At 33.0% G+C, this 18,028-nt stretch overlaps 2 protein-coding genes across 3 annotated transcripts; both read right to left on the reverse strand.

Moving 5' to 3' along the window:
* Positions 1 to 254: 254 nt before the first annotated feature.
* On the reverse strand, positions 255 to 8,931 carry LOC120194423 (NAD(H) kinase 1). Of its 2 annotated transcripts, XM_039196739.1 has the most exons (11): positions 8,841 to 8,931; positions 7,688 to 7,856; positions 7,467 to 7,586; positions 4,878 to 5,074; positions 4,136 to 4,249; positions 3,904 to 3,998; positions 2,777 to 2,883; positions 1,861 to 1,934; positions 1,387 to 1,465; positions 947 to 1,254; positions 255 to 747 (listed from the first exon to the last, which is right to left on the reverse strand). In XM_039196739.1, exons 1-11 carry the CDS (start codon positions 8,865 to 8,867, stop codon positions 439 to 441), a joined length of 1,599 nt encoding a protein of 532 aa, XP_039052670.1. In that variant the 5' UTR covers positions 8,868 to 8,931; the 3' UTR covers positions 255 to 438. The 2 variants fall into 2 exon arrangements, with proteins under 2 accessions (XP_039052670.1, XP_039052669.1); XM_039196738.1 differs by lacking the exon at positions 8,841 to 8,931 and having other exon boundaries at positions 7,688 to 7,941.
* A 1,875-nt stretch (positions 8,932 to 10,806) lies between these two features.
* Positions 10,807 to 15,719, reverse strand: LOC120194424 (ABC transporter G family member 15-like). The gene is made up of 9 exons (XM_039196740.1): positions 15,428 to 15,719; positions 13,287 to 13,363; positions 12,695 to 13,156; positions 12,474 to 12,596; positions 12,245 to 12,376; positions 11,873 to 12,157; positions 11,507 to 11,779; positions 11,307 to 11,414; positions 10,807 to 11,227 (listed from the first exon to the last, which is right to left on the reverse strand). The coding sequence occupies exons 1-9, from the start codon at positions 15,702 to 15,704 to the stop codon at positions 10,868 to 10,870; spliced, it is 2,097 nt and encodes a 698-aa protein (XP_039052671.1). The 5' UTR covers positions 15,705 to 15,719; the 3' UTR covers positions 10,807 to 10,867.
* Between the last annotated feature and the right edge of the window lie 2,309 nt (positions 15,720 to 18,028).

Here is an 18,028-nt window from a genome sequence, read left to right on the forward strand (position 1 = left end):
ACGAATAAGAGTTGACCATTACTCAACTAATAATCTGTATAAAAAATTATTTTAATAAAAAAATAAAACATTGAAGAATAAAATGCTTTAAATAAAAAAAAAATAAGATCAAGATCTACATTATACCTATGAATAACTATCCATATAAATTGTTTTGTAGTTTTCCCCCCTTCAATCTTTTAACTATAAATTTCTTATGGTCAGCACTCAGCAGCATAGAAGATCAAATGCGATGTCCCTGTAAACACCATAAGAACATAAAAACTTTACAGCCATTTCAAATTTCGAGCTTTGCCTTTTGCTTTCCTACAAGAACTCCTGAAACATATGGCAGCTAAATATGTTGAATCCCGCAGCCCCATATAACTGCCAAATAGGTGTATATATATAATACAAGTAAGATTTTCAACTAGAAATGTGTAGGTCCGGGAAAAGTAGTTATAGTTCCCGAGGGCCATCGAACGACTGTGTTTTTCTCAGGTTCCAGTGAAGGCCATCATGGATGCTGCTCAAGAAATCATTAGTAGAATCAACTTGACATGCTGTAGGCACGGGCCATGGTGCCATGCTGCACAAAAGGGCATCCCCAGGAGCCAACTGTTTTCTATCCTTACCATCAAATGACACCCAAGCTGAGCTTCTGCTATTAAATGGCACCACTATACGCAACGTTACATGCTCCGGCAATATCAGGGGTCGAAAGGATAATGAATGTGGACATATGGGTGTGAATAAGATACCAGGGACCTGCAGATTATAGGATTGTACACAACCAACATATTTTTTTAGTTATATGATTATATTTCGAAACTAAACAGAAACAGATGACATTAAAACAGTGTAATGAAACAAGCCCCCCTGAACAAAATCCTGAGTGTTATATCACTAAATGATTATCAGCATGATATTTTCAGATTTAAGGGGAATTATGATTATCAGCATGTACCTGTGGGTGGACCATTGATCCTCCAGCTGCCAATGAATAGGCAGTGCTACCAGATGTTGTTGACAAAATCAAACCGTCTCCTTGCACGGACGTGACGAAGGAATTGTCGCAATAGCATTCCAAATTTGTGAGGTATGATGATATTCCCCGGTCTATCGTAACCTCATTCAGAACAAGATTAGGTTCTTCTGTCTCATACTCATTTTTAGCCGCATCTCTAATAACACGGCACAACAAGCGGTGCCGTAATGTTATACTGACAGGTCCCCTCAGGACGGAATCAAGGCATTCTTTAAAATGTTCGCTATCTAGCACAAGTCAAAGAATTTTCCTTTCATTCCAATATGAGAATTAACAAAGATTCTCAGTTAAAATAGAAACAAAAAGTTTTAAACATTTATCCTTTGTTCAAGAAATACTTCATGGAACTGGAAGGATACTAAACGGAGTCATAAATCCCAAAGACCCTAAAGAAAACGGAACGATTGGAGGAACAGGTCCTTTGAACATTGATGCTGCCTGCAAAGAACAATTAGGAGATGATTGCTAAGCATGAACTCAGAAGAAATCCAGAATAAATAACAAAACGACCAACACAAATAGATCAGAAGAAATTCATACGACACAGGATTTACTTGCAGTGATAATGTCGGTTCTAATAATTAGTAAGTCATGTTAAAGAAACTGAGTCCATATAGATCCCGACATAAACCATCTACGGATCAACGGATGGACTCAGAATTGATGCTCAGAGTGGCAAAATTTGAATTTCATGAAAACAACCATACATAAACTAAATAAATATCTAATAATAACTTCTTAAAAATGAAACAAAATTCATTTTAGAAAACTTACTAAGTTTACTTTTACTAATGCATTTTCAATATGTGCTCAGACAAACAGAAATAACTTACCCATAGAACAGTTCCATCACCACCAAGGGTTATGATGAGATCAACTTTAATGTGCAGGACCAAAATTTCCCGGTCTAAAGGGCAGCAAAGTAGACGTTTAAATAAGAAATCAGATTACAAGCTAGAAGTAAAAGATAGTTACATGAAAAATAAATCAAACCAATTTACTACTCAAAAAGTATAGAACTATTGCCTACAAATACCAACAAACACTAAATTAAATAAATAAGTCTTGCTTAATTTTTTAAAAAAATTAACCACCAGTTTAATTAAATATTTCGGAAATTAGTTCGATTACAAACTTACCTTCCGCAAACATTCATATAGTAAATAGATGATGACAGAACATAAAGGGTAATACGGTTGATGCCTAAAAGCATTTAGCATGGTTCTAACTTCTAATACGGATATGTCCTACCTAGCATGAGATTATCAGTGGATGTGATAAAAATTATTGTACAGGATTATAACTCGGGTAGATTTTGCTGTATTGGGTTCAATAAAATTCAGTTCGAAAGGTGTTCGGACCAAATTGGATCTGATTTCCTTCAGAACACAGAAGTCAAATTGGACAGGCTCTTAGTTCCACAAGCAAAAACTTTTCTAGTTATGTTTGAAATTTCTGCCCCTTATCCTATATTTGATCTCAAATTTTATGTTTCTTAAATTTCATTTTCTTATCTATACTTGAGGTTTGCAAACACAAAGTAGCAAAACAGAATATTGAGGCAAAAACAATAAATGCAAACCACCGAGAAACAGAAAATTCAACATCAACACTTCATCAAGCTTTATACAGGCAGCATCAAGGAAACAATAAGCAAGATAATCGATTCATGATGAATTAAGTACCAGTGTGAGCATACTACTTTTGAAAGAAGAATTTGACAGTGAGGGGAAATGACTAACTACTTACCATCCTCCCATGTTTGTACATAGTGGAAGTCGGATGACTCAGTCAGAAGTTCAGATCTCACACGTGGTTCAACATAAATGTTTAACTTTTTCTTCTCTTTCAACCATCTGGATGAAAGGCTTAGAATGAGATGGGTAAAGGGATATGCAATAGAAGAATAATGACATGCAAGATTATAAATATGATAGACACCATACATTCAAAGAAGTTAATGCAAGGCTTGAGAACTAAAAATGACCAAAAAGTTAAAATGTCCTCAGAATATAATTAATAACTACAATACCCTCATATTGGAAACTTTATCTTAAACATCAGCCAATGTAAACACCATATTAAAGCTTATCAGAGTGATCAAAGGGAAGCGCCGTCAAGCAGAAGTACCCATACAACCAGGGGCGTTACAGGGACCTTTGCCCCACGTTGCCTTTTTGAAATCTTAATATACTACCTTTCGTCAAACTGAAACTGGTGAAAATATATCTTTCCACCCCCATATTCCCCACCAAAAGAAAGTTATAATTTGGTCCTTACAAGAGTGTCTTTATATTGGATAATGAAAGTTTAGCACATCTGATAAAACACTTTTAGTATTAGACTTAATTAAGAACTAATTTTGATTTCTTTCTCTTGACGATTAAGGTTTTTTTATTTTCACTTGATACTCCTTAAATTAAGAAATTTCCTTTCCTAATTAGTCAAACAATTCCTTTGTGTACTATGAAAATACCTGCTCAAAGAATTTTAAGGCTAATCGTGTATGCAATTGTGATACTAAGAAATTAGTGTTGAAATAAATTTGATTGTGAAGTGTGTGTGAAATTTCTTTTTGATTATTCTTCATCATCTTTTATTTTTTTCATAAAATATTCAGAAGCCACTTATATTATGAGTTACAGACAAAAAAGCAGGATGTAAAAATGATTAAACGCCCAACCGAGTTCTTTTTTTCTCTTTTGAGGGGAGGGGAATTAAATTTAAAGCAAGTGAAGCACATTCAAATATGCTTTCGAATGTCTTGAAGAGTTTTGCAGAGATCGGTTAAGGCAAAAGGACTAGAAGCAATTTGCATGAAACTTGCATTCGGAACGACACTATGTAAAATTAATTATCATTCTCAACATCCGCACCTGACCATTTGTGCACAAAGAATCCGAACAGAAACTGAATTCGGTTTGGTCAAAATAAGCACAGTCTGAGGGTCAGATTCCCACTTCAGAGAAATCTGGAAAGAAATAAGTTATCTTAGATGATAGATAGAAGGCACACAATAAACAAACAGTGTCCAAGCTACATTTTAAGAGAAGATACTAAGGAAATTGCAGCAAACAAGGCTCTCTAATACAATAGAGGAAGTAATACCTGTTTACTGCTGCGTTCTGCAGTCGTAATATTTCCTTTTTCAAAAGAGACGACATCATGTTTGTGCTGATCACCATTCTCACCCTTGCAGCACCAGGAAAGCTTAAATGATGCCTATTGCACAAAACATAGTTTTGAATTATGCGAGCTGTGCATTTATACTAAAAACATTTTCACATTGGTGAAGTGGATAAGGTTCCCTTGCTAGACTTGATATTATGTATCTGTTTACTTACACGCTTAAGCTATAAGCACAACAAAAATTAGGTTGAGAAAATGCATATGTTGTTATGAAAAGAAATATGGAAAAGATGAATACTAAAATATTAAAAAATTTAAAGGAAAGCCTCCAAAATGCTGTCGTACAAACAAAACAAATAACATAACATCAGGAAACAAATAACATAACAAAATTAGGTTTGTATTGGTGTTTATTCCCGTATGTGGGTTTGGTGTTACCTTATGTACTTGGTATTCTATTTAATAAAATATGAGGTACTCTTTTCTCCCTTCCAATGTTCTTCAACATACTTCTAAGTATGTGGAAGAATATGAAGGGAGTTTTTAATGAAACCTCCAAATTCTATAAAAAAAAATAACATCAGGAAACTGGAAAGCTTTTTTTTTTCTCACAAAAAAAAAAGATCAGAAAGGACAGAAGGCAAGTTAACAAGAAAACGAAAAGGTATACTAATCTAGAAGGTTCTTGATTCAAAATGGAAGAATAATAAACAAACCATACCTTTCTCATCATCTTACTTCGATCTACATTGGAATTTGAGTCTGATTCCCTGTCACGAAGAACCTCATGGGAGCAAATCCCGTGCTTCATACAACATTCCTCAAACTGCTCATCCAGTTCATTCTGCTGCATCAATTGTTTGTCCAAGTTCTTTACCCTCCCGCAATCAATATTGCCATTTTGCTCAGCAATTCGAGCTACCGTAAAGCATAAAAAAGAACTTTTCAAATAAAGCAAATAGTTTTAAAACTTCACCAACCACCATAATGCGTCCTCAATATTTGAGCTAGACACACTCATCACAAAGGACTCTTAACTTCTCAATAGCAGTAGTGTACATACAAGATCCTTTATCAATGATTATATGGAAGACAAATTACCCTCCCCCATAATTGAACTCTTTTGAAAAGCCCGACATGTTTTTCTTCCTGCTCAAACTGGAAGAATTCGGATAGACATAATCAACTCTATTTAAAAACAAATTTAACAATCATTCGTATATTTGGACATTGTCTTCCTATTCAAAAGACGATGTGCATATATTCAGAAGAAAGTAAATCTATTGAAAAAACATAAAGGAAAATGAAAAGAAGACGACGTCCAAATATTTGGACAATGACAAGAAAAGGGTATTCCCCTGTAAGAACCTTGGACAATAAGCCCCAAATCTATCATTCTAAATATTTGGACATTGTCTTCATTTTATTTAACATATTTGCTATATCCCATTAGAACATTCCTGAAAGGAGGCATATCATCAATCAATCATAGGCTTGACATCAACAATACATATAATAACAGGGAGAACTCCCTTTTTTACCATTTATCCTTGAGCCATTCTATCACTACACTAACCATCCTCATCCACTGTTATGTTTCCTTCTACAATGGTTCCAAGTCTAGATAACATCATTTATAACAACACCAGAAGCAGGGATCTTTATGCAATAGAAAACCTTCTAGAGATCTCAAATCCAACTAAGTGTGTTCAAGAGACTACAGGCAGCCACCTCATGTAAAAATGCTGAGAATTCCCAATAAAACCCTCAACGGACCACTCTATGAAGATAAAAAAAGTGAATGATGGATGAAAACGTCTATCCAGCTGAATGTATATACTTAAAATACACAACTAAAACTCTTCATGTGTATTAAGGCTTCCTAAACACCTAATATACGATTAAAACTCTATGGACTAAGAGCAAGTTTTAAACTTAATTTGGTGTTTTTAACAAATATCTCCAGACTCCATCACCCTCTGCAAATATCTAAAAGGTACATTAACCGTCATTTTACTTGTCTTTCTTTAAGGTACAAAAAACTTGCATAAGCATCATATAGAACCTTCACCCATACATCCTCAAACTCTTGCAAGTGAATTAACTTTGACAAGGTTTGTTGCTTTGGCAATTTCTGAGGATGCTGTCAAGTTTTCATGATAACTAATCCCAACAAGTGAAATAAATGAATTCGTTTAAGATAGGCTGTGATGATTCTTCAATGGAAGCAACAAAATCACTGTTTTTACTGAAAAAGTTTAAGAAAATACCTTCTAATACTCTATTTCATACTTCCCAAAATTCTCAGAAGACAAGACACGGTAGAATAATTCTTATATTTCCATTGAATTATCTACAGAAGTCCATGTCCTCCAACTTTGTATCTTTTGACAGATATTGTTGCCTGATACTGGAATAGCCAGAATCTGATAATAATGATTCCAAATTTGATTAGCAGGGTCCAAAACCAAATATATTGTCCAATTTCCAATACTTGTGCAGCAAGAAAACCAGATGGTCTGAAAGCTGGTCCAGGTAATGAAGCAAGCCCCCCTTATTCTCCCTTGTTATAAGTAAAATTTTTATGTAGTGGGATGGAAAATAAAACAAGAGTGGAGCAGATCCTCAAAAGATCTAAATTGCAGAACACCTACAGAACCTATCAATCATCTAGTACCATAGCAGAATCCTCCAGATACTAAATAGGTAAGGGAACACTAATCAGATTTTCTGCTTAAGTGACCCCAAGCTATGAGAATTCAGAAACTACATGTATCTTTCTTCAGTTAGTTCAAAGTAGAATTCAATTAACATCAAAATGCTGGGGGAACCTTTCGGCAGACGAAACATCAACTTAAGAAAAATACTCTCCAAAATAACACAGAGAGACTTTTTTTACCAAGTTAAGAACCTTGTAGTTAACTTTCAAATGTTGTTTAACTTGTTTTATTCCTTCTTAGTGACTACAATGTTACGAAGCTTAGCGTCAAATGTTGTGCCATCAAGAAACAAGTTCTTTATAAAACAACCTTGTAGTAGTATAGGGAGGAAGACCAACGAAAGAAATGAAGCTGAATATGCCCATCAGTTAAGCAATTTATGAGGTCGCAGTTTCTTTTGACCAGACAAGATCAGATTATAGGTGTAAATCAAACAGCTAGCAAGGAAGACCTAATTTGTAGGTTTTGTCAACTCAAGTTCAAGCGTCCCCCCCCCTTCTTGTAGAGTAATTTTCATCATCAAAATTTATGAAATACAAAAAATATGAAACACATACGACAGAACATCTATGCAATTTAATCTTAAAAACCTTTACGCTCCATCTGTATATTCCTGCTTCTCTCCAGTTCATATCTACGTTTCCATTCAGCAGCTTCAGCTTGAGCAGAAGCCTTTCCTTCAGCAGCCCGTCTTAATGCCTTTGCAACAGCTAATAATTTGTTCAAAGTAGTAAGCACCAAGAATGAAATAAAAAAAGAGAGAGTTCAACTGGAAGAGATAAAAGCATTAAAAAATTGAAACAAAATATACTTCTCAAAGCTTCGGAGAACTCTATAAGATGTTCATCCATTCCTTGAACAGGAGTTTGTTGAAGAAGTTCTTCCACTGCCTTCTCGGAATGGAAAAGAGAAAGTGGATCAATGAAACCATTCTCTGGCTTCAAGCATGAAACACTTGCATCTCCATGTCCAAAGGAAGCCTGTTCAAAGTTTATAAATATGACATTGATTCCAACCGAAAACAGATATGCCATTTTAGGATGAGTCCAGTTAAAGGTGCCTATATGCACTAAATTTAAAGCATGTTTGAATTCATATTACAGTTCAATATTTGCTTGTACTTTAAAGCAAGGCATAGAGAAGAAAAAAAAGTTAGCTTAAAAATAACAATCAAATAAGCCTAGATTATCTAAAGCATTTTAGAGGTTGAAAATGAATTAGTTGTTTCAATGATTTCATCATTTTGTAATTCTTCCTATGTTATACATTACGAAGTTAGTAGTTCCTAAAGATTTTGATGTAAGAAAGCAAAACAGAGTACCTCAATAATGTCCATAAATCATTTTAAGAGGTGAATTACTACCCTTAACATTTCTGACCAAATTAAGCACAAATATCATCAGTAATCTTCAACGTGGCTTCTTAAATGGAAATTAGATTAGTTCCAGCAGTAAACTTAGGTCAATAAATATGGTGATCCCCAATACGGATGTAGAAAGTTCAGGTCAACCGAAGCAGACATAAGAGAGAGAGAGAGAGAGAGAGAGAGAGAGAGTACAAAACATCCTATAGTCCTTATGAACAGGAAGACACATGGTTCAGGTCAACCAAACCATAATATTTTGTACAAGCAATTAGAGACAAATGTTATAGAAGTAATAGGATACTAAAATGCAGCAGACTAGCAATGAACACAGAAAACTGTCATCTCCAAAATCTAAAATTTCTAAATTGAATTCCAATTTCTGATCAAACTAAAGCTTTCACGTTTCATCAGTTTCATAACCATAACAGAAATATAGCTCTACCAACAACCCAAAAACAAAAAAAACTGAGATTTCTTTATCCAAACAAACAAAAAAAAAAGGCACCCAATACAGAATAATAAAAAGAAATACAATTCAGCAGCCTACTAAGCAAGCAGAAAGACAAAGGGGGGAAGAGGAGGAGTGAGATTTAATTACAGTGGCATCTTCCTTGCAGGGAAACATGGCTGTGAGCAAAGGGAAGTGGAGAGTAAATGAGTTGAGAGACGGAGAAGCGAATTGGGAGAGAAGGGAAGGTTTTTATACAAGTCCGGAAAGGTTTGGCCTTCGCATCACATATGAACTTAACGTGTCCCATAATATAAAATTGTCATTATTATATGATTTGAACAAATAATTATACAAATCATATTAAGATAAAATTAAATATTTTGTTCTTTATTTGTTTTATTTTTAAAATTTAATAAAAACTTCTAATATTGTTTAAACATAATCTATGATATTATCGGTTACCAATAATATATTAAATAATGATTTATAAAAATATAACGTATTTTTTATATTTCAAATTTTTTTAAAAAAAAATTTGAAAAATGGAGAAAGAGGACAACATTCGATTATCATGACAAAATCACTTTTGACTACAGGTGTGTTTAAGAATGAGTTAAATTAAATTTGACTAGAAAATAAAATAAAAATTTGACTTTATTTGATGTAAAAATTTGCAGTTAATTTAACTTTACTCGTAATTTTATAAAATTAATTTAATTTTTTAAATAAAATTTAATTTATAAAATGACTTAAATGATTCAAATTTTCTAATGATTAATAGATTGATTTATAAGTTCAAGTCAATCCTTTAACTTTACATATACACACACATATATATATATATATACATACATCGTATATAATTATAAAAAACATTTATATTGATATCAATTAATAAAACAACAATATAAATATTTATAATTAAATTAAAAAAAAGCTTGAACATTTTGATTTGACTCAATTTTTTTTAAATAAAACTTAAATTATAACTTAGACTTGACTAACTCATATAATTTTTTACTCGACTCGATAAAATATTCTCCTCTTTGCATGATAAGGTTTTTATATGTTTTATATTATTATTAGCATAATATTATCTAATTGCTGAGATAAGTTAATTATTCTATAATTTCTATTTTCACTAAATCTTAATAGTTCAAGAAAATATCCAAACTATTTTATGAAATTATTGTTAATTTTATTAATAAAAAAATTAGCTTTCCGTTTCCATTTCCAACCACACGAGGGATTCGTTCGTATCCCACTTTTCTTTACCTTGAAAGTCAAACTTGATGGGATTATTTATATTCGTAAACAATTATAATGGGGGATGGGCTAATGGTGGGCCCACTCTGCGTCTCCGACTCTTCGTTCTCCACGCGGGGGATCATGTGGCATGTCACACGATCTACACTATGATCCATTTTATTATTACCTTCTGTTCGTTGTGTTTGAAATTTTGATTATCATTTTTAAATTCTAGTTATATATGTTTGGACGGATGACTTTCAATTCTATGATTCTTTTTAAATTTAGTTATTTATGTTTGGATTACTTTAAAATTAATTATCTATGTACACCGAATCTATTTTTTTAATAAGCTGAAGTAATTATAAATAATATTTATTTTAAATATTTTATATTATCTGATAATAAATAATTAATTATTTTATCAAAATCAAACCCGTAATTTTTAAAAATAAGAATTATTCTTTTACTATCACATTACTTACTTCGTAGCATAATGTTTGAAAAATAAAAATTACCGCGGCTATGTGGTTCCGTCCTATTTGTGAAAACGAGAAAGAAAAAGGTTCAAGCCACAGTTGACGGAGACTAAGTCCACATTGCCAAACAATTTCCGTCTTTCTTTGACTGCACAAAACGCTAATTTCTGTAGATTGTTGAAGAAAACAAATAATTTTGAATGGAGAGTTAATTCGCGTATTGTTACGTAGGTGTCAATTAAAATCAATCAAATATTTTGAAAATAATATATGATAAATATTTTTTTTTGGTGAAGAAAGAAATCAACACGTACTCTGTATTTCCCCCCACGGTTATTTTGTATAAGAAGCATTTAGTGAGCTGCACAAACACCGGATATTCAACACAATCATATGGAGTAATATATAGCAGTGGCACATCAATGCCTTGTGGTAATAAAAAAGAATTTAGTGTAACGGAGAGTTAAGACCCTCTTGAGAAGAGAGAGAGTGGAGAGGCTGGTGCCGCTTGGAAGCAGAAAACGACGGTATCTTCCTGAACGAAGGCCTTTTATCAAGATGCCCAATTGTCCTCTTTGCATAGATTTCTTGAAAAAATGGTGAAGCCTTCTCTTTTATCTTCAGAATCAAGAAGAAGATGAGGCGGTAGCATATGAGTATGACCACCACTGCAGTTAAATCCAACCACTTGGACCGATCTACCGTCACCCCGAAGTACTGTGTAATGATTTGATCCCCGGTTAGTTTCTGATCACCCGGTAGTATCGGATCAAATTCGAGGCCGATGAAATCGTTCTTGTAGGCGCCCTGCATCACCGTTACTTTTCAAAACAGAGAAAATGCATATATTATGTAATTTAGTTTCATTGATACATGAAATGCATACCTGAAGTGCCCATGAAGTAAAACTGATGTATGAAATAGGGTAACGCCAGAATATCTTAGGAAGATCAGGCAGCAACCTGAAGAAGCCTGAAGTCATCATCAGGATCCCCTGTAAGAGAAAAATGAAAACCTCTGCAGTTAAATAAACAAGGACAAGAGAGCTTCAAAAGATGATCAAGTAACCTGGTTTCGATTACTTACTATGATTCCGGCACCGGTGATGATTCCCATAAGGTAATTAGGAACCAATGAAGCTACCACCATCATGAGGCTCTCGATCACAGTGATGCTGAAGAAGATATTGAGGCAGAAGAAGGCATAATGCGAAAATCCGGATCGAAATTTCACCAGGTAAAATGTTATTGTTCCTGTGATCAGTGCAATAGCAACCAGAAACGGAAATGAAGACAAGAAATTGGAGAGAGTATAAGCTGCAACTCCATAATATCCATTCAGCCTTTCTTTGTTAAAAACCTGTTTATAAAACAATGGAAGAGTATCACACGACAATGCCTATGTTATTATCTTCTGTAACTCTTCTGAATCACAAAGACCGTTTCCTTTTACCTTCATTTCTTCGATGAAGGACGGAAAGCCTCCGATCGACATGAAGGTCATGAAACCTGTGACGAATCCACCACATGCTACTCGGGCGAGAATAGCGGTATTTCCATAGCCGACATCATAGAAGACGGTTCCGACGCAGATAGATACAAGTATATATATCACAATCCTTGCCCAGTAGTAACCTACATCTCTACACATGTTGAGAAATGATCGTTTTGTCAATGTTATAAGTTGCTTTAACCATGCTGCTTCACTTCCGCTAATTGCTTCTACCTCAAGTCCTTCCTGAAATCACATACACACTTCTCAGGCATTGTTTTATATTTTAGACTTTTAGACATCAAATCAAAAGCTGTATTTTTGAATGCTTACAGTTTTCGATATTTCTTGAATCCTAGCTTTTGCCGTTTCCGCGTACTTCGACTGGCGGTACTTTACAACAAGGGCGGCTTTGATTTGTATTGTTGCCATATTCGTGAAAGGATCAGAGCTTGAAGGTTTATCCTAAAGAAAATCAAACACGAACTTTAACTGTCAGTGTTTGCACGTCAACTGTAATCCTAATTCCTAGCAAAGTAGAACATCGTGGAGCAATACTTACGCGCAGTCTTTGAGAACCTTTCAGTGTGGCTGTCACGGCATCGAAGTCGGAATTTATACACCGGAGGAAGTGATCCGAAGGGTTTCTTCTACTCGGGCATGGGAAACCAGCTTCAGCAAAGAACTGTAAACAATCAAAGGCTAAGGAATTAAATTCCAAACATATCAAAAATCATGCAGTTATGCAACATTACAATGCTTGTTTGTTCTATGTTCCTATACCTGGACAGCCAATTTCGCCTCTCCAAAGTAAACAGTTTCACCGCCGGATAGCAAGAAAAGGTCGTCGAACAGCGCAAAAACTTCACTACTGGGCTGGTGGATCGAAGAGACGACGGTCCTCCCGTCACGAGCTATGTTTCGGAGAGATTGAACAACGAAGAAAGCGGAGGCACTGTCAAGGCCGCTGGTAGGTTCATCGAGGAACAACATGTTGGGCATGGTGAGGATCTCCAGAGCAATGCTGAGTCTCTTCTTCTCCCCACCACTTATTCCTCTTAAATGCCAGTTCCCAATCACTGTGTCACCGCATTCTTGAAGACCCATTTCCATGATTGTTCCCTCCACAATGTCATTCACTTCATCTCTGGTTAAGTTACTAGGAAGCCTCAAATGAGCAGAGTATGCTAGGGTTTCTCTTACTGTCAGAGTTCCCAACATCACATCCTCTTGAGTCACATAAGCCTGAAAATTGAATCACATGTATGTGTCAAGTGTAAAGCTGAGAGAAGATCCTCTGTTCCCGGTTGGTTCCATTCAACAAAATCTATTATACAAACATGAAGACAACAAATATACAAGTAAAAACACTTACAATACCACCATACTCTAGTCTCTTCTTTCCATTTAAAAGAATATTTCCAGTCATGACCACATTTCTGGCGAGTCTACCTGCACCAAGATTATGAAGATATTTTTTTCACTTTCGTATATACATAATTATACTAATATCATTTGTGAATATTTAGATTAGACTTAATTTTTATTGTAAGAAGAGAGAGACTGTCCATATTAAACTCGAAAAATAATATTAATTACTCCATAACGTTAACGTTTATTAGCTAGTAAAATATATTATAACAATGACATAATGTTAGAAGACTATTAGTCTATTACGACAAAGGGAAAAAAATTAACAGAAGACTATATTTTTCGGTCCAAAAATCATTCTATTGGGTGACCTTTTACTTCTTTAAAAAGTCAGCAAGAAACGTAGGCCTCTTATTGAAAGGACGCCAATTTAATACCAACCAACATGCCAGCTATAAAATTATTAAATCAATACAGTCTATTATTCGCAACCCACACACATTTAAATATAATAATTCAAACTCAAAATTTATAGAAAAAATAATATTCTTTCTATTATTGAAATTATTTAATAGATTTGATTTTCTTCAAAATTAAAAGTAATAGAGTAAAATATAATAAATTAATGTGAAAAGTATGACTATAATATGTTTGCATTATTTTCAAGAGGCATAATAATTTATTTTTAAATAGATAAATTTAATATTAAAATAAAAAATTATTATGAATAAATATGATATTAATTAAAAATTAACACAAATACAAATATTAAAAATAAATGAAAATTAATTATTAAAAAAGCCACATCATGTCTTGGATATAAATTTAAAAAATAAATATTTTAAAGTTTATTCAAAGTAGATCATTATTGTAAAACTTTGTATAAATTTAAACAAACAAGCATAAATTTTCTGTAAAAATGAATAAATATAAAATGAATTGAGAGGTAATATACGTATTTTTAAAAAAAATATCATCTATAAATTATATAAAATATAAAATGAATTAAACATAAATAAACATAATATTGAATTAATGAGTAAAAATTAGGTGTGTTTATGCCTAAACTTTAGAGTTGGGGAATCAAGCATATCCCAATTCAAGCAAATCCCATGAGAGGAAAACCCCAAAATAATTGAGAGGGAAATTCACGATAAATTAGAAGGGTCCACTTCATTTAGGTTAATTCGAAGGAGGAGCAATATCTTTAATGCTGCATTTATTATATAATTCAGTAATTCCTTCTCTCCCCTCTTAAATATACAATTCATATACACATGAATATATGTTATATAATACTACATATTTATATGAGAAGCCGTCTGTTAAATTATTCGGTTCACTCACTATTCTTTTATTACATCGCAAAACATCTTGTTTGACAGAGACAAGAAGTTCTATAAAAGTTACTGGATTGTTTTAATGTTTAGAAGGCTTCATTCTCTTCGTATCTTTGAGTTTAATATTTTAATTTTATGTATGAGTTTTTGGTGACTATTGCCCTCAATTTCTCTTTAAATAAGTTGTAATTTTGATTCCTCCATTTTTATCAATGAAACTCGGTTGCCATTATTAAAAAAATTAAAATAAGATCGGCATTATAAAATTATCGTAAAACATCATTTATTATTTCAATAATTTAATCTAAATAGAATAGATTTAAATTTATTTAATTATTGCATTGAATAAGGCGGAGGATAAGGCACTTTAAATTTTTGGCTATGGTCAAGGGAACTACGTACTAAAATGCTTTGTTGCTAATAAAAATCTTGTCCTTTTTTCTCTCTTTTTTTTCATTTCGGTAAAATCTATTTACTTGAGAACCAAAATTTGGGAATTGGACAACGTCAAACATGGAGGTTTCACCAAGACAGACATCCAACATCTACTCAGAATACGTGTATGTATATAAAATAGAAATTCTTTGGCTCCAACCGTTCCTCATCATTTCAGTAATATTATTAATCAATAAATTAAATATTTCCCATTCTCCTAACACATTTAATACGAAAGCATGTTGGGTTCTAACGTTTTAGAGAAATTTATCTTCTTTATTTATAAATTGACACTAAGATTAGTCCGTAAATTTTTGGCATAAAAATGAAAACAAAACAAGGATAGAAAGAGAGAGGGGCGAAGTAAGACCTGCTAGAGAGTCGAGTAGTGTGGATTTCCCGGAACCAGAAGGACCCATAATCGCCATGATTCTTCCAGGTTCAGCATATCCACTAAGTCCTTGGAGTAACCTTTTAGTCGGTTTATTACCGAAGTTCGGCAACACCACCGTCAGATCCTGCCAAACCAAGTAAACACCCCTCACCATATCCTCATCATGAGCACCACCACCGCCACCGGAACCACAGATATTGCCGCCGCCGACAGCACCATCTTTCTTACTACAGCTTGCTGCCTCTATCTCCATCGCATCAGAAGCTAGCTAGGGAAACAAACAAGAGGATATATAGAAGGAAAGAGAAGACGAAGAAATGGCCCATCAACATTGAGCACACACTTTGTGAGATGTTATTGGTGTGTTTAGGGTTTCAACACAACGATCACCAAACAACTAACCATTAATGCGGTTCCTGTGATTGGAGGACTCGTACTACAAGCATGGGCCCGGCAGAGAGAGAGAGAGAGAGATTAATGAGGTGCTTTTCATACAGACAAGCGGCATATGTGTGGGGTGGAAAGAAGTAAATGACTTTGAATCCAATGCCAAAAGTAGCATTAATGACTCTCTACTACCTTCATTATTTTGGTATTTTCTTTTCTAGTTTTTTCTAAAGTAATCATAGTATCATATTTCTGTCAACTTTCATACTGTGTTTTTATTTGACCACTATTTCCAGATTATATGCGACTTAAAAGCGTTTACGCATGAGTATTTCAATTTTCATGCATCATCTTCCGTTTGAAGATAAAATTAAAATTCTTTCCGAAAATATTAAATATATTTTATTTTAAACTTATTATATTAAAATCTTATGATCTTACTATATATTTCATCCTTCATGCTTATATCACAAATAAATATCTAAAATATACTCTTCTTTCCATTTAAGTACCTAAAGTATTATTTTAGTCAAAATAAGTACCTAAAGTTATCTTTTTCATTTTATCAAAATAGGGACCTAAAACATTTGAACTTTTTTATCTAAGTTCTAAAAAAGTTTATATGTGATATTAATTAAAAAAATACTTTATTTACTTGAATAAAAAAGTTATATACTTATTTTAACCAAAAAGATAACTCTATGTACTTATTTTGATCAAAAAAATACTTTAATTACTTAAATAAAAAAGATAATATACTTTAAGTACTTATTTATTATATAAGTCAACGTAGAACTAATTCGTTTATTTTATTTTATCATAATTTAATTATTCGTATAAAAGATAAGAAATTAATCTAATTATCTATAAATACATGAAATCTAACTAGTATTTTTTTAATTTATTATGTATAGATTATTAAATTGTTGATTTTTAGTCGACCATTTAATGATAGAATTTTAGTAATATTGTCTATCGATTTATTTTTTTAAAGTCTTATAATCAAATTTTAATAAATTAATATAGTGGAACTAAATTTTCAATTTTCAGTTTTAATAAATTTTAGTAATATAGCTGCCATGACGAATTTAAAAACACCTTTATTGATCATAAATACCATTACTTCTAAAAGATGGATATCTGTGTGATTGGATGATGCATAGCTTTTTATCATTGAACAAACGTAAACCGATACTGGCTACTAATAAACACTTGTTTATTTAAGATTGGGGTTTCTCTTTAATTCTTCTTCGATGACGGATCCTTTCCCTGTAGTATTCTCTTATTCAGTTTTTTTTAAATTATTGACAATACATACTTTATAAATGTAACTGGTTGAACTTATAACCTTTAAAAGAAAGGCTTCATACATTTTATAGTGTATAAATTATACCTCAAAATACTATTTGGTATTTAAAGATTTTTTTTGCTAACAATTGGCGTTTAACGTTTTTTTCCGTTACACTTTTAGGTTCCTACTATTTTCTCCATTACATGTTTAGGTCCTACCGTTATTTTTTACTTTTCTAATAATAAAAGTATTGTTTTTTAAAAAAATCAAACCCTCTGTGTTGTCTCCATCCCACCCGGCCTACGACAAAGGGTCACCATCAATCAACTTTTGTTCAAAGCAAGACGAGAAACTTAACGGTGACGGTCCGTGTAACGTACGGATGATTGTAGTCATCGAAATCGACAAAAAAACAAAAAAACCTAAAAATCCAGTGACAGTTAGCGGCGTTTTTCACGACGGTCGATGCAATTTAACAGTGGTTGGGGATTGCATTTTGGTCGTTGTGGCGAGACAGTTCTGATTAGGGATGGGGATGAAACTCGAACCTGATGGGGATGGAACCCGAACCTGACGGGTTCCAACCCGACTCGACCCGATCGAGTTGCATTTTCTCCATTTTTTTAATTTTTGTCAAAACATACTTTATAAACGTAACTAGTTGAACTTATAACCCCTAAAAAAGGCTTCGTACATTTTTCAATGTATAAACTATACCTCAAAATACTATTTAGTACTTAAAGATTTTTTTTGCTAACAATTGGCGTCTAACGTTTTCTCCGCTACACTTTTAGGTGCTTATAGTTTTTTCTATTACACGTTTAGGTGCCTACCATTATATTTTTTATTTTTTAATAATAAAAGTATTATTTTAAAAAAAATCAGACCCTCTGTATCGT

This window comes from Hibiscus syriacus, unplaced genomic scaffold (assembly GCF_006381635.1).
Source record: "Hibiscus syriacus cultivar Baekdansim isolate YM2019G1 unplaced genomic scaffold, ASM638163v2 tig00116997_pilon, whole genome shotgun sequence".
NCBI lineage: Eukaryota > Viridiplantae > Streptophyta > Magnoliopsida > Malvales > Malvaceae > Hibiscus > Hibiscus syriacus.